At 35.6% G+C, this 14,106-nt stretch overlaps 1 protein-coding gene across 1 annotated transcript; it reads right to left on the bottom strand.

Moving 5' to 3' along the window:
• Positions 1-2,274: 2,274 nt before the first annotated feature.
• On the bottom strand, positions 2,275-11,655 carry LOC111992849 (F-box protein PP2-B10). The gene is made up of 3 exons (XM_065763764.1): positions 11,199-11,655; positions 2,940-3,058; positions 2,275-2,829 (listed from the first exon to the last, which is right to left on the bottom strand). Exons 1-3 carry the CDS (start codon positions 11,514-11,516, stop codon positions 2,415-2,417), a joined length of 852 nt encoding a protein of 283 aa, XP_065619836.1. The 5' UTR covers positions 11,517-11,655; the 3' UTR covers positions 2,275-2,414.
• Between the last annotated feature and the right edge of the window lie 2,451 nt (positions 11,656-14,106).

The raw sequence follows: 14,106 nt of genomic DNA, 5'->3' as shown, positions 1-14,106 counted from the left end.
AGGCAAAGTGTTACTACTGACACAATCCACAGCAACTCCAAATGCTCGAACTCTCGAAGCCTATGATTTTTAGATTTTCTTTTTTTCTTTTAAAAACTTTTTTTCTTTTAAAAAAAAAATTTGATTTAAATTAACTAGTGTGTCTCATTAAAATTAAATTAACGGTTAGGATTAAAACAAAGTGAAATAAACGGTTAAGATGTAAGTGGGTACCATGCCAACTAAAAATATGAAGGTACTGTGGGTGGGTATGACGGGGACTGTCAAACTGGGGGGCCCATAAAACTTCTTTTTCTTTTCACAAACACAGAGGCCAAAAAAAAAAAGTAAAATTCAAAAGCATTAATCTAAATAAACTGCAGCTTACCAAACTTGCAACCAACTTATGTCAAACTTATAATTTTAGATAGGGCAGCTAAATCTAATTTTCGCATTTCCTTTTGCATTTGTAGTTGATATTCTTTCTTGATTTTGGAACTTTAATGGGTAGTAAGCAACTTTATTTTAGATTTTTCCTCATTAATGTATTCATAAATGCATATAGATCCAAGTCTTTGACAAAGTGAGAATAATGGAATGAAAACAAATTGGAATCATCCACAGTTTTCAATACATGATAAATTATGTATGTGAATAGCATGATAACAACAAAAGAAAGTTTAAAAAACTGGCTAAGTCACAGTATCACAGGTTATGTAGGTTGACTTGACATAATGAATCAAGTCATGGATCAACCCGTTTTTACTTTGAGTCAAAAGCTTGAATTTGGGTGAAAATTTTTCCTTCGGGTTTATGAACTAGTCCAATTTTTACAGCTCTAGAATTATCTGCTGGAATGATTGAATGAAAGGTCACCGATTTTTCGCTTGTGGTCCAGGGGCCACACCAAAAAGGAATGCAAGTTTGGTCGAGCATTTTTTTTTTTTTTTTTTTTGAGCAAAAGTTTGGTCGAACATTGAAGCAGCGTGAATCGCAAGTTGACATGATCGTGGATGAAACTACTCCTGACAGAGAGCTAGCTGCAAAAATTTCTATGGGACAGAGGAAAAGATAAGTTTGACAATAAAGACGTGCAACAATGAAACAAATCAATAAGAAGCCAATGTGTAATGACATGCAAAAAGTGAGAGATTGTATATCTCTCAAGAAGTGCTGTCTAATTAGAAGATTTGAGGAAGTAAATGTGGGTTGGTCGCAATCCTTTCCATCAAGCCACTAGTAAATTGCAGCTTGTCCTGTTAAGGTAGAGATATAGTTTGAACCCAAGACTTCTTGCTCTATTACAATAATAATTTGTCAATTGTTCTAAAAACTTAAATTGTTAAGATATGATAAATTTAGCAACCTTTTACCATTGAGTAAAGATACATAACTAGTTGTTAACCTTTGCAATACACTGAAATTTAGAATTAAGTTCTAAAATTATATGATTATCAAAAAGTTCTAAAATTTTATGGTTTCAAATGTTTAAATCACATAAAATTAGTTTCATTATTGTCTACAGAGTAGCATGTCATCTTTCCTCTTACATCCCAAAATGTAAACAAATAAAAATCCAATGTTAACACAAATAAAATGTTAAATCAAAGAATTGCAGAGAAAGAGAAATGTTTTCAGAAGAAAAACATAATTCAACTAGCTTTTAATAGGAACACGTTTAGTATCGAATTAACTTAACCTAATATTATAGTTGATTTCAACTATTTTTGTGGCTATTAATATTAAGATGCAGCTGATGTGGAGCCACAATTTCTGGCTCTTTTTTGGTAGATAGTCACTAATTGCTCTTAATATTAATATGCTGATGTGCAATTACTTTTTGTGTCTCTGAATACTTAGATGATTATGTTGATGCTGATGTGGAGATTAGCAGGTGAGGTACAGTGGAGTAATGCTATAATAACAATTTTTCACTACAGTTAAGCTGATAAGTTTTGATCTGAACTCTCTTCCAACAATGACAATACTTTGTCATCTATCATTATCAACTTGCCACTTCAACTGCAGGGAAATATTTAGCAAAAAAAATTTGTGGCTTTAGATTCATTGGCTGTAGTCTAATGCTTTTTTTTTTTACCACTAATGGTTCTACCAATAAACAGGAGCATAAATAATTAAATATCTAGTTCACTATGAGGCAAACGGTTTTGAGGCTTAATGATAACTCGAATAGTAACCAAAACTCAAGAACAATGGCTAAGAAGAGTTCGAGGAAATAAAATAGAAAAGAAGTGCAGGCCCGAATTAGGAGAATTATATGGCTACTGGAGTCTATAAAGCACAAAATTACGACACTAAATTGGTTTAATAGTAAGGTTGAAGTTTAGCACAAAATTAAGACACAATAAAAGTTAGAAAGTATTGCAATTTAGTGTATTGCTGTCACTAAAAGTGATAAAAAAGAACAATTTTTATCAACCCTTTGTAGGCCTAATCTCGATCCCTTCAACAATGAGGCCAGACTTAACGGTACCAGCTTCTACCTCCATAAGTCTAATCTGCAGTTCATCATTTTCTCCTCCCTCATTGAAATATTCACCCAACTTACTCTCAAACCATCCATCTTTTCTCCACTTCGGAAGTAGAGGGTTCTGCTTCCTTGGCTCCCTTTTAGGCCTGCTCAAACAAACAGTTTGTTTACAATCTTCAACTCCTTCAGTAGTTCCAACTGAAGCCATTGGAGGAAATCGATGAAACCCATGAGTTTTCCTCCTCAACTTGTACACAAGGTAAACGACATAGTTTGTTTTCGGAGACAGCATTGAAGTATTCATCTTGCCACAGATATCAAACAACCGCACATGATGAAGTTCAGCTACCTTTCGAAACCTGTTTGATTTTTATATGTACATAATAAGAATTAAATAAAAAGCCTTAAATTAAATAATTAAAAAAAAGTATAACATACATAGGGGACAGGCTAGGGTTTAGATAGAGACCTGGATTCAGCTAGAGGAAACCATAGCCAATGCATATTATTGTTGCCCGATTCAATGGACAGGTCCCTTGCAGAGAGAAGGTAACATTTCTTTCCACTCAATTTGTCCAAGAAAAAGCTCTGCTAGAAAGAAAGAAGACAAGCACAGAAGGTTATCAGTTAGCAGTGAAGCAGAAAGGAGTAAAGAAGAAAGGATCACAGAACAAGAAGGAAGAAAAGAAGAACTAAGCAACACAGAACAAGTAGAACTAAACGACACAAACAAGCTGCAAGTGTAAATTAGATTAGTTGATAAACGGCATGTAGTTTAGCTATTAATTTTATTCAAATTGTATCTCACGTGCTGTAACTAACCTTCCCACGTGTTATAACTGCTTTCCTTATCCTCTGATTAGTTTGTTACATTCTGTTTTAGGGTTTTAGATACAGAGGTGTATATATCCCTAGTTCATGTATAGATTCATTATTATTACAAGATCAAGAGAAAGTTTCTAATCTTCTCTCTCAAACACTCTCTCTTACATTCACAAATCCTTGGCTTTCTTCATCTCTATTTTGTAATATGGTATCAGAGCACGAGCCTATTTCAATGGCATCGAATACTCAAAATGCTCCACCTTCCTCTTCTCAGCGAGAACTGACTCCAATGGAAGATCCAAGAAGTCCATTTTTCTTGCACCATGGTGAAACACCAGGTGCGATTTTGGTTACTCAATCATTGACTGAGGACAATTATCCTATGTGGTCCAGAGCATGATAATGGCTTTGGATGCCAAAAGCAAACTCGGATTTGTTGATGGTTCCATCAATGCTTCGATGGCAGTCACACCATTAGAGAAGAAAGCTTGGTCCAAATGCAATTCAATGATCTCTTCATGGATCTTGAATTCAGTTTCTCCTCACCTCACTGCTAGTGTAATTTACAGAGACACTGCATTTGAAGTATGGAACACTCTCAAGAAACGTTTCTCTCAAGCCAATGGACCAAGAATCTCTCAACTTCAAAAGCAAATTTCAACTATGATGCAAGGTACAGCCACGATTACAGGATTCTTCACTGATCTTCAAGCTGCTTGGGATCAACTATTGAATTTCAGGCCTTTACCGTGTTACTTATGTGGTAAATGCACTTGTGGTGTAAATGACAAAATCACAGCACTTCAGCATCAAGATTCACTTATGCAATTCTTAAATGGCTTGAATGATTCTTATTCTCAAGTTCGAACATAGATTCTCATGATGGAGCCTAGTCCTTCCATTGATAAGGCATTTTCTTTAGTAATTCAAGAGGAAAGGCAAAGATGTTTGGATTTCAATGTTGCTCCCTCAGTTGAATCAACTGCTCTTGCAGTCAAGAATCAAGGATTCAATCAGGGAAATTCATTTCCAGGGAACAACAGGTACATCAGAGGAAATAACACAAAAGGGAGGCCTGTGTGTAGTCACTGTGGGAAGCTTGGCCATGTTATGGAGAAATGCTACAAGTTAGTGGGATTCCCTCCTGGTTACAAGCAGAGAGGCAAAGTGGCTATGGCAAATCAAGTCTTGGTTGAAGGTAATCAAGGCAGTGCTGATATTCCACAGGTCAATTCATTCCCTTTCACTTCAGAGCAGTATCAACAATTGATTTCAATGCTCAGTTCTCATGCATCCTCATCTGCTAGTACCAATGATGCCTTACACTCAGCTAATTCTGCTCTTTCAAGTAATGTGTGTAATGCTTGGTCTGATTTTGTTTCCTCAGATTTGCATCATTCAGTTTTTGCTATTAATCCTGTCAATAAGGCTGCCTATGGTAATGATGTCTGGATCATTGACACTGGAGCCACAGATCACATAGTTCATTCCTTATCTTTGTTTACACATGTCACTAGTTCTATATCCACTTTTGTTCAATTGCCAAATGGTGAAAGAGTCACTGTCACACACATTGGTACAATTCAAGTCACTGCAACTTTGAAACTTGAAAATGTGCTGTGTGTTCCTTCTTTCAATTTCAATCTAATCTCTGTCAGCAAATTAACCAAAACTCTTCCATGTTGTGTGGTTTTTCTATCAAATTTATGCTTTATCCAGGACCTTACTTGTTGGAAGAAGATTGGAATGGGTGAATTACATGACAATTTGTATCTGCTGCATATTGCCCCAACTAGCAAATCTGTTTCAACAGCTTCTTCAACTCTTGAGTCTGTCTTTAAATCTTTTGTCAATTCTGTTTCTGAGTCTATGTTCATTCCTACTGTTACCAAGTCTTATCTTTGGCATATGAGGTTAGGACATGCCTTGGATAATAAATTTCATGCCTTACATAATCTCATTTCTGATGTACAAAACTTTCACAGCAATAAGAGTTGTATTCTTTGTCCAATTGCCAAACAGAAAAGACTTCCTTTCCCATCTTCTAATCACATTTCAAATAATGCTTTTGATTTGATTCACTGTGATATTTGGGGACCATTTGCTAAATTCACTCATGATGGCTTCAAGTACTTCCTTACCATTGTGGATGATGCCACAAGATCCACTTGGGTTTACCTTATGAAATCCAAGGCTGAAACTAGACCTTTATTGATCTCATTTTATAACATGATACATACACAATTTCATGCCAATATTAAGATCATTAGAACTGACAATGGCCCTGAATTTTTCTTAAAAGAATTTTATGCCAACAAGGGCATCATTCATCAACATACATTTGATGGCTTCAAGTACTTCCTTACCATTGTGGATGATGCCACAAGATCCACTTGGGTTTACCTTATGAAATCCAAGGCTGAAACTAGACCTTTATTGATCTCATTTTATAACATGATACATACACAATTTCATGCCAATATTAAGATCATTAGAACTGACAATGGCCCTGAATTTTTCTTAAAAGAATTTTATGCCAACAAGGGCATCATTCATCAACATACATGTGTTGCCACTCCACAACAAAACTCAGTTGTGGAGAGGAAGCACCAACACATTTTGAGCATTGCAAGGGCATTGAAGTTTCAATCTAATGTTCCTATATCCTATTGGGGTGAATGTGTGTTGACTGCTGTTCATATCATCAATAGGTTACCTTCCAAAATACTGAACCAGAAAACTCCTTTTGAAAAACTCTATGGCAAACCTCCTTCCTTTGCTCATTTAAAGGTTTTTGGCTGCCTTTGTTTTGCCTCAACTCTTACTCATCACAGATCAAAATTTGATCCTAGATCTTCCTCTTGTGTTTTTCTTGGTTACCCGTTTGGTGTTAAGGGTTATAAGTTGCTTGACTTAACTACCAAAAGGATTTTTGTTTCCAGAGACGTTCATTTTCTTGAAACAGTTTTTCCTTTTATTTCCTCATCTCCTTCCTCATCTCCTCACACTAGCATTCCTTTACCTCATCTCTTCCCTTCAGTGTCTCATCCTACTACTTCTTTGTTTGATTTTCCTAGCCACAATGTTATTCCTTGTGATTCCAATACTTCTATCCCATCTCCTGCAGCTTCATCTATTCCCTAATTCTGCAGATTTACCTCTTGCTACTTCTGCAGATACCATTTCTGTAGAATTACCTATCCTTTCTTCTTCCAATGTTCCACCCATTATTCCTCCCATCACTACACCATCTGTTCCTTTGAGGAAGTCTTCCAGAGTGTCTAAACCACTTGCATACCTGACTGATTTTAAGTGCAGCACAGTTGTCAGTAATGAATCTGCTCCTTCTTCTCCTGCCAACAAGTCAAGTACTCAATACCCTTTGTCCACCTATCTTAACTCCTCCAAACTATCCCCCACTTATGCACACTTTTGTTCTCTAATCTCTACCATTCCTGAGCCTACATATTACCATGAGGCAGTCAAGGATTCTAACTGGCAGGATGCTATGGCATCTGAAATTGCTGCTTTGGAAGCAAATCAAACCTGGACAATTACACCTTTACCTCCTCACAAAAGGGCTATTGGGTGTAAATGGGTTTATAGGGTGAAGTATAATGCTGATGGCTCTTTGGACAGATACAAAGCTAGGCTTGTAACCAAGGGTTTCACTCAGCAAGCTGGTTTGGACTTCACTGATACTTTTTTTCCTGTTGCTAAGCTCACCACTGTCAAGACTTTACTTGCTATTTCTGCTGTGAGAGGCTGGCATTTGGTTCAACTTGATGTGAACAATACTTTCCTTAATGGTACTCTCCATGAAGAGGTCTATATGCAATTGCCTCAAGGTTTTCACAGCAAGGGGGAGAACCTGGTTTGCAAGCTTTACAAGTCTTTATATGGTCTCAAGCAAGCATCAAGGCAGTGGTATTCCAAGTTCTCTACAACCATTTTAAAACATGGTTTCAAGCAATCAAAATCTGATTATTCTTTATTCACCAAGAAGATTAATCAGACCTTCATAGCATTGCTTGTTTATGTTGATGACATTCTCATTGCAAGCAATGATGTTCAAGCAGTAAAAGACCTTAAAACTTCTTTGAATCTTGAGTTCAAGTTAAAAGACCTTGGTAATTTGAAATACTTTCTAGGTCTTGAGGTTACTAGATCAGAAAAGGGAATTTCATTATGCCAAAGAAAGTATGCATTAGGGGTTCTTAAGGATGCTGGTATGGAAGGTTGTAAACCCAGCAAAGTACCAATGGAGCAAAACTTGAAACTAAGTAAGTACCAAGGAGTTTTATTGGATGATCGTGGAGTTTATAGAAGATTAGTTGGAAGATTACTATATCTGACAATAACAAGGCCAGATATCACATATTCAGTCCATAAACTAAGCCAATTCATGGCTAAGCCTAGGAAACCACATCTTGATGTAGCCTACAAGATATTACAGTACATCAAAGGATCTCCTGGTCAAGGCATTCTTCTGTCATCAAAGTCTGATCTACATTTGAAGGCCTACACGGATGCAGATTGGGCTTCCTATGTGGATACCAGAAGATCCACTACTGGTTTTTGTGTGTTCTTGGGAGACTCATTAGTTTCATGGATATCTAAGAAACAATCCATAGTTTCCAGATCATCAATTGAAGCTGAATATAGGGCAATGGCCTTGACAATTTGTGAAATGACTTGGCTGTTAGCTTTGTTAAAAGATTTGGAAGTTGATCATCCACAACCTGGTCTGCTCTTCTGTGATAATCAAGCAGCAATCCACATTGGTGAGAATCCTGTCTTCCATGAGTGTACAAAACATATAGAAGTAGATTGTCACTTGGTTAGAGACAAGGTGCAAGAGAAGGTGATTCGTTTATTTTTTACTACTACACATACACAGGTAGCAGACTTGTTCACCAAAGCATTATGCAGCCAACAATTGAAGTTCTTAATTTCCAAGATGAGTGTATTGAATATACATAGTTCTGAGTCTCATCGTGAGGGGGAGTATTAGTTAGCAGTGAAGCAGAAAGGAGTAAAGAAGAAAGGATCACAAAACAAGAAGGAAGAAAAGAAGAACTAAGCAACACAGAACAAGTAGAACTAAACGACACAAACAAGCTGCAAGTGTAAATTAGATTAGTTGATAAACGGCATGTAGTTTAGCTATTAATTTTATTCAAATTGTATCTCACATGCTGTAACTAACCTTCCCACGTGTTATAACTGCTTTCCTTATCCTCTGATTAGTTTGTTACATTCTGTTTTGGGGTTTTAGATACAGAGGTGTATATATCCCTAGTTCATGTATAGATTCATTATTATTACAAGATCAAGAGAAAGTTTCTAATCTTCTCTCTCAAACACTCTCTCTTACATTCACAAATCCTTGGCTTTCTTCATCTCTGTTTTGTAATAAAGGTTGAAATTAATATTAAATTCATCATTTCTTAAGAGTTCAAACTTTTGAAACAATGAGTAATTTATCAAGCAATTGAATCCTGTCCCCACTCAATCTCCCATTTAAAATGTTAAAAATCCTACGTGTTAAACTCCATTTAATAAGTCGAAGTCTAGGCTCACACCTGAGATAGGTGTTGCAACTATGGCTAAACAATTAAATTTATCATTTATTAATAACTTACACTTTTGGGACAATCGTTAATTTATGAAAAATATATTTGTATCTATTCAACATGGTGTTGCTTTCACTGGCACTAGCATACATTCAATGGAATCTTTCAAAATTTGATCTCAAGAGTTGGCAGCTCCTTTTGTTCTTTGTTTTTGGTTCCTTTCTTATGTTCGCTTATTTAACTAAATTAAAGCTGCTCACGTAACAAATTCAAACCAAACACAATTTTGAGAGTCCATAGTGAAACCAACCTACCCAATCTCATTCCGTCCACGTGGATCAAGCTGACCTGGTTGTTAATCTTCTTTATAGCTATTGAAATGAAGCACCTCCAACATGTTTGAATTTTCTTTTTATTTTTTATTTTTTATTACTAAAGAGGGTGTTCATTGCTTTTTTGGGCTAACTATTTCCTAAGTGTGTGCAGGGATAGAGCCAAAGTTCTACGAGGGAGCCAAAATATGAACCAAAAAATTCTTAAAAATCCAAACTAACATCCATTTAGAATAACAAATGGTTTGCCATTTTAATTTTATAAAAAATTGTCAACAAATGAAAAGACACAAATAACTATTTTTTGATACACTACGAAACAATCATCTATCAAAAAGGAAGTTAGCATTCTTCTAAATCTTGAAAATCATCGTAACTAAAAGCTGCAGCAAATAGACACTAGCAAAATAAAAATAGTAAGATCAGGCCACTCAATAAAACAAATAGGTAAAAGAATCAAAGCTTTAAGCTATTCAGTTAAAAGGGTCTCGTTAATGGTGCTTTAAGCACATTTGTTAATGGACTATTTAAAAAAATAATAATAATATCACTTTATAATAGTTTGGGCAAAGGTTTTGACACCACTTCCTCGTAAATAGAAAATCTCACTATGACATTAACCAAATAGTATCTATGCGTATCATCCATTCAACAATGTGTAGTGTGTCATGACTCCCGTGGGTGTGACATTTTTAATCTTATTATCTTTTCTTTTCTTTTTTTATTTTTTATTTTTTTATTTTTTTTAGTTATCTACTTGTTAAGCATACCAGTAGCCATTCCATTAAGTAACTCTGAGGGACCATTTTGTTAGAGGGATGAAAAAATGGGAGGATAGAAAATAAATAATGAAAAAGTGAAAAGATATAAGAGATTTTAGTTTCCTATATTTGTGTTTGATTGTGGGTGAAAATGTGAAGGGATGAAAAACTTTTTTATTTGGTTGAGATTTGAGAAGAAAGGTGAAAGGATGGAAAAAATAGTTAGTACAAATTTACTGTAATACTGTTACATAAAACATTATAATCCTTTTTTATTATATTACTTATTAACATAATTTTTTTACTTAATCAAATTATTATTAAAAACCCATGTAGCGAGACTCAGTTCTGGCAATTTTTGGGTGGACCAGTATTAAGGACCGGTTTGGTATACAAGTTTAAACACATGTTTCCATTTTTTAAACAATATTATACATATTTTCACCCGCTTTTTCACCCACTTTTTCACCCACACGTATTTTCAAAAAAATAAAAAACTATTGTTTAAACACACATTCCAAATAGACACAAATGTTTATAAAAATAAATTATACTCTCTTCACACTGAACCATATCATTTATCTACCATTCTATTATAAGCCTTTCACTTGTTTAAAATTGTTGAGTTAACTTATAATTAAAAAAATAAAATTGTTCAACTAGGCAATTTTAAGTAAGTGAGAGTATTTTAGTAGAACAATGAACGGGTGACGCGCCAAATCATGAAGAGCATATAATTTCTTGTTTAGGAGGGGAAAAAGCATTGATTCATGGTAAGCTTTTTTTTTTTTTTTTTGAAAAGAAAAGTTCATGGTAAGCTGCTAACTAATCTGGTACTCTAGTGTTAAAGAAAAAAAAAATCATGCGTTGCTTACTGTGAGAGTGAAATTTTGGGAAAATCTGACTTTATAAAGTATGAACAAGAACAAGAAGCATTATGGGTGAACTGTTTTTTGTGGCCCCTGGTCGAAATCCCCTCTATTTCTCTTGTTTCCAAACACACCAAATAATGTATTATTATAGAGTTCGATATTTTAAACAAAAAGACAAAACATCTCAGCTGGATTAATTGTTCAGTAAGACAGTAATTGAGTAACTCCCAAAAAAAGACACATTATACACAACTTTACTCATTTGAAAGTCTAATAAAGTGAAGCAGTAACAATAAGTGCGCTATTACTATCACAAAAAGTTATTAATATTAATATAATGGGATTGTTTGTCAACAGAGTACCTTTTTATTGTCGTCGATCAAGATGGGGTTATCAGAGAGGCTGAGGTAGAGCTGTTTCTTAGAAGAGAAGTTCAAGGAATCCAATGATGTTGATGATCGAGCAACGATGGCTTGATAATCGGACGGCAAGAACCTTTTCCAGACGACGTTGGACTCGGCAGCCGCACGGAATATAGGAGAAATCGCACAAGCTGTGCAAGCATCCTTAGGACTCGTCAATGATACTATGTTCGATATGCATTCCTCTGGTAATACTGAAATGTCCGCATCGCAGGAGGTAGGACCATTCCTTTCTCCTTCTTTCTCTTTTTCCATCATCTTCTTTTCTCTCTCTGTCTCTCTCTGTCTCTCTCTCTCTCACTGGGTCAGTCTTACGTATATTCTCCAATTTTTTATATGAAGGAGCGCTTCTTTAATTGCTTTATTGCTTTGTCCTTGATTAGTTTTTGTCTTTTTCTTTTTCTTTTTGATGGACTTGAAATTAATGGTAAGTGTGTGTGTGTTTTTTTTCTCCTAAAAACAGGCTATCAGAGTGGGATAGCTTATCTAACTTTTTACTCATTTTATATACATATATATATATATATTTTAGCTAAATTCTATTATATGAGGTTTAGGTAAATGCTAATCAGATTCAAAATTTTTCAAAACTAACTAATTTAGTCTCTAAAGACAATTTAGTCCCTAAAACAGTTTTTTTTTTTTTTAAAAAAAAAAAACCTAAGGCCCTATTTGAATGGTGGAAATACTATTACTCATCACTCAAAAACCATCACTTATCACTCAATAACTCATTTCTTAGATCATTCTTATCAAGGTTTGTAAAAAATTTAGCATTTACCCTCTTAAATCCCAATTTTATAACATATAACATCCCACTTTATAACATCCCCTCCATCAAAACTTCTATTTTTTTTTTTACATTTCATTTAAATATTCTTTCTTTATCATTTTTTATTCTTTTTTTTTTTTTTAATTTTCCTCTCTCTTTCTCTGACTCTCCCTCCTCTGTGTCTCTCTTTCACAACCCAGGGCCACCGGCCACCATATCCACCCACCCATTTCACAACCACCACCTCCTCCACCACCCCTACCACCATTGTAGCAACCACAACCCGCCACAGTCACCACCACCACAAGTCACAGCACCACTGTGGCAACCACAACCCCTTGCAGGAAGAACAGAAAAAGAAAAAAAACCAAAGTATAACCACAACTATCCACCAAAATCAATACCAACCACCACCCAACCTTCACAAAAACAACCAACAAAACTCATCAGTAGACCCATCACGCCAAACTAAAACCCACAGGAACCAAACCTAGATCAGTGAACCAAACTCATCACACACACACACACAAAGCCAGGATCGGTGACCCACGACCCACGCCGAACCAAAACCACGACCACAAACCACAGCAAAAAGGAAAAAAAAAAAAAAAAGAAGAAGAAGAAGAAGAAGAAGAAACCTCCATCGCCCACACCGAACCTCCACCATGACCATTGGACCGTTGGACCCACAACCCATGCCCATCGAACCACAATCGCTGACCAAGAATCATCATCACCACCACCCACGACTATCGAACCATCCAATCAGACCCAAACCCATCAGACCTCACCACCACGGGACAGAGAGGAGAGAAAAGGAAAGAGAGAAGTGATAGGAAAGAGAAATACAGAAATAATAAAGAAAAGAAAGGTGGGCCCTCACTTGAATTAAAAAAACAATAAAAGTTCTACAATTGGTGAACAGTTCGGTCTCAAATTTGAGACCGCACTGTTCATCAATACCAAAATATTTGGCATTTGAAACTTTTGATGGAGGTGTGTTTTTAAAGTTTGGGGTGTCAAATGCCAAATATTTGACATTTGACATCCTTAATGAGAATGCTCCTATCACTTAAAAATTCCAAAGTTACATCCCTAGAATGTTTGGTACCACAACCCGGTATAGTTTTCGTTCCCAAAACTCAAATTTTTTCAGTTTATGTGGGACCCACGGACTGACTAAGTTCTATCTTCTTCTCCTTTCACTTCTTTTTTTCTAATCTTCAGACTCTCTCACTAGCTGGACTGATTCTTCTCATTTCTCTGCTCTCTCTAATCTCAGACTCTTTCTCTCTAGCCGGACCCAAATCAAATTTTCATTTTCCACAACCACACCACAGATCCAAACCTCACACGCATACCCACATCTCAAAAATCCAAACCCCACACCCACATCTCAAATCCGAACTCCACACCCACAAGATAGAAAAAAACAAAAACAAAAACAAAAAAACAAACTTGATCTTTTCGAGGAGATGGAGAGAGAGCTTGGCAGATTCCACCATCTGTGCCGTTGAGATGATGACCCATAACCCAGAATCACGAGACCTACTACCCAGATAGAGACGAAAATAGAGAAGAAGGAAGACTTAATGAGTTCTGTTAATGGCAGATGGGTGGTGAGGAGAGTAGCGTGGGAAGAGAAGAGGAAGAGGAGAGTCTTTTGGCTGAATATTGCAAAAAATGATGTTTATTTGTGATATAGGTACTGTTCAAACTTATTTGGGAAAATGAGGAGAAAAGTGAATTTCGGCAACACCAATGCCAAAATTCTGAGAAAAAGTAAGAGAGAGGAGAGAGAAATGATGTGACGGATGGAGAGAGAAAATGAAATTTCGGCAATGATATTGCCGAAATTGGAAGATTAAAAAAAAAAAAAAAAACTGAATTTTGGCCAAAGTAATGCTACGGCCACATGCTATTTTACCATATTTTTTTATAAATTGTTGTTATGGCCAATTTTTTACTGACTCTCATTAGTGCCTACCAACAACATCACTTTTTTATTTATCAATAATTACATATTACATTAACAGTTTATGAATGTTTTTGTAAAAAATTTTGTAACTCTAGCAT

The sequence above is a fragment of the Quercus suber genome, unplaced genomic scaffold, assembly GCF_002906115.3.
Source record: "Quercus suber isolate HL8 unplaced genomic scaffold, Cork oak 2.0 scaffold_523, whole genome shotgun sequence".
NCBI classification, from domain to species: domain Eukaryota; kingdom Viridiplantae; phylum Streptophyta; class Magnoliopsida; order Fagales; family Fagaceae; genus Quercus; species Quercus suber.
This window is presented reverse-complemented; position numbering and strand designations above follow the sequence as displayed.

Bases quoted from the DNA above. Each gene is read 5' to 3' on its own strand.
- LOC111992849 (XM_065763764.1), bottom strand. From the start codon at position 11,516: ATGATGGAAAAAGAGAAAGAAGGAGAAAGGAATGGTCCTACCTCCTGC. The intron at 3,059-11,198 runs GTACTCTGTTGA...TCTTTCTAGCAG, and splicing joins TGATCGACGACAATAAAAAG to AGCTTTTTCTTGGACAAATT. The intron at 2,830-2,939 runs GTCTCTATCTAA...AAAATCAAACAG, and splicing joins TTTCCTCTAGCTGAATCCAG to GTTTCGAAAGGTAGCTGAAC.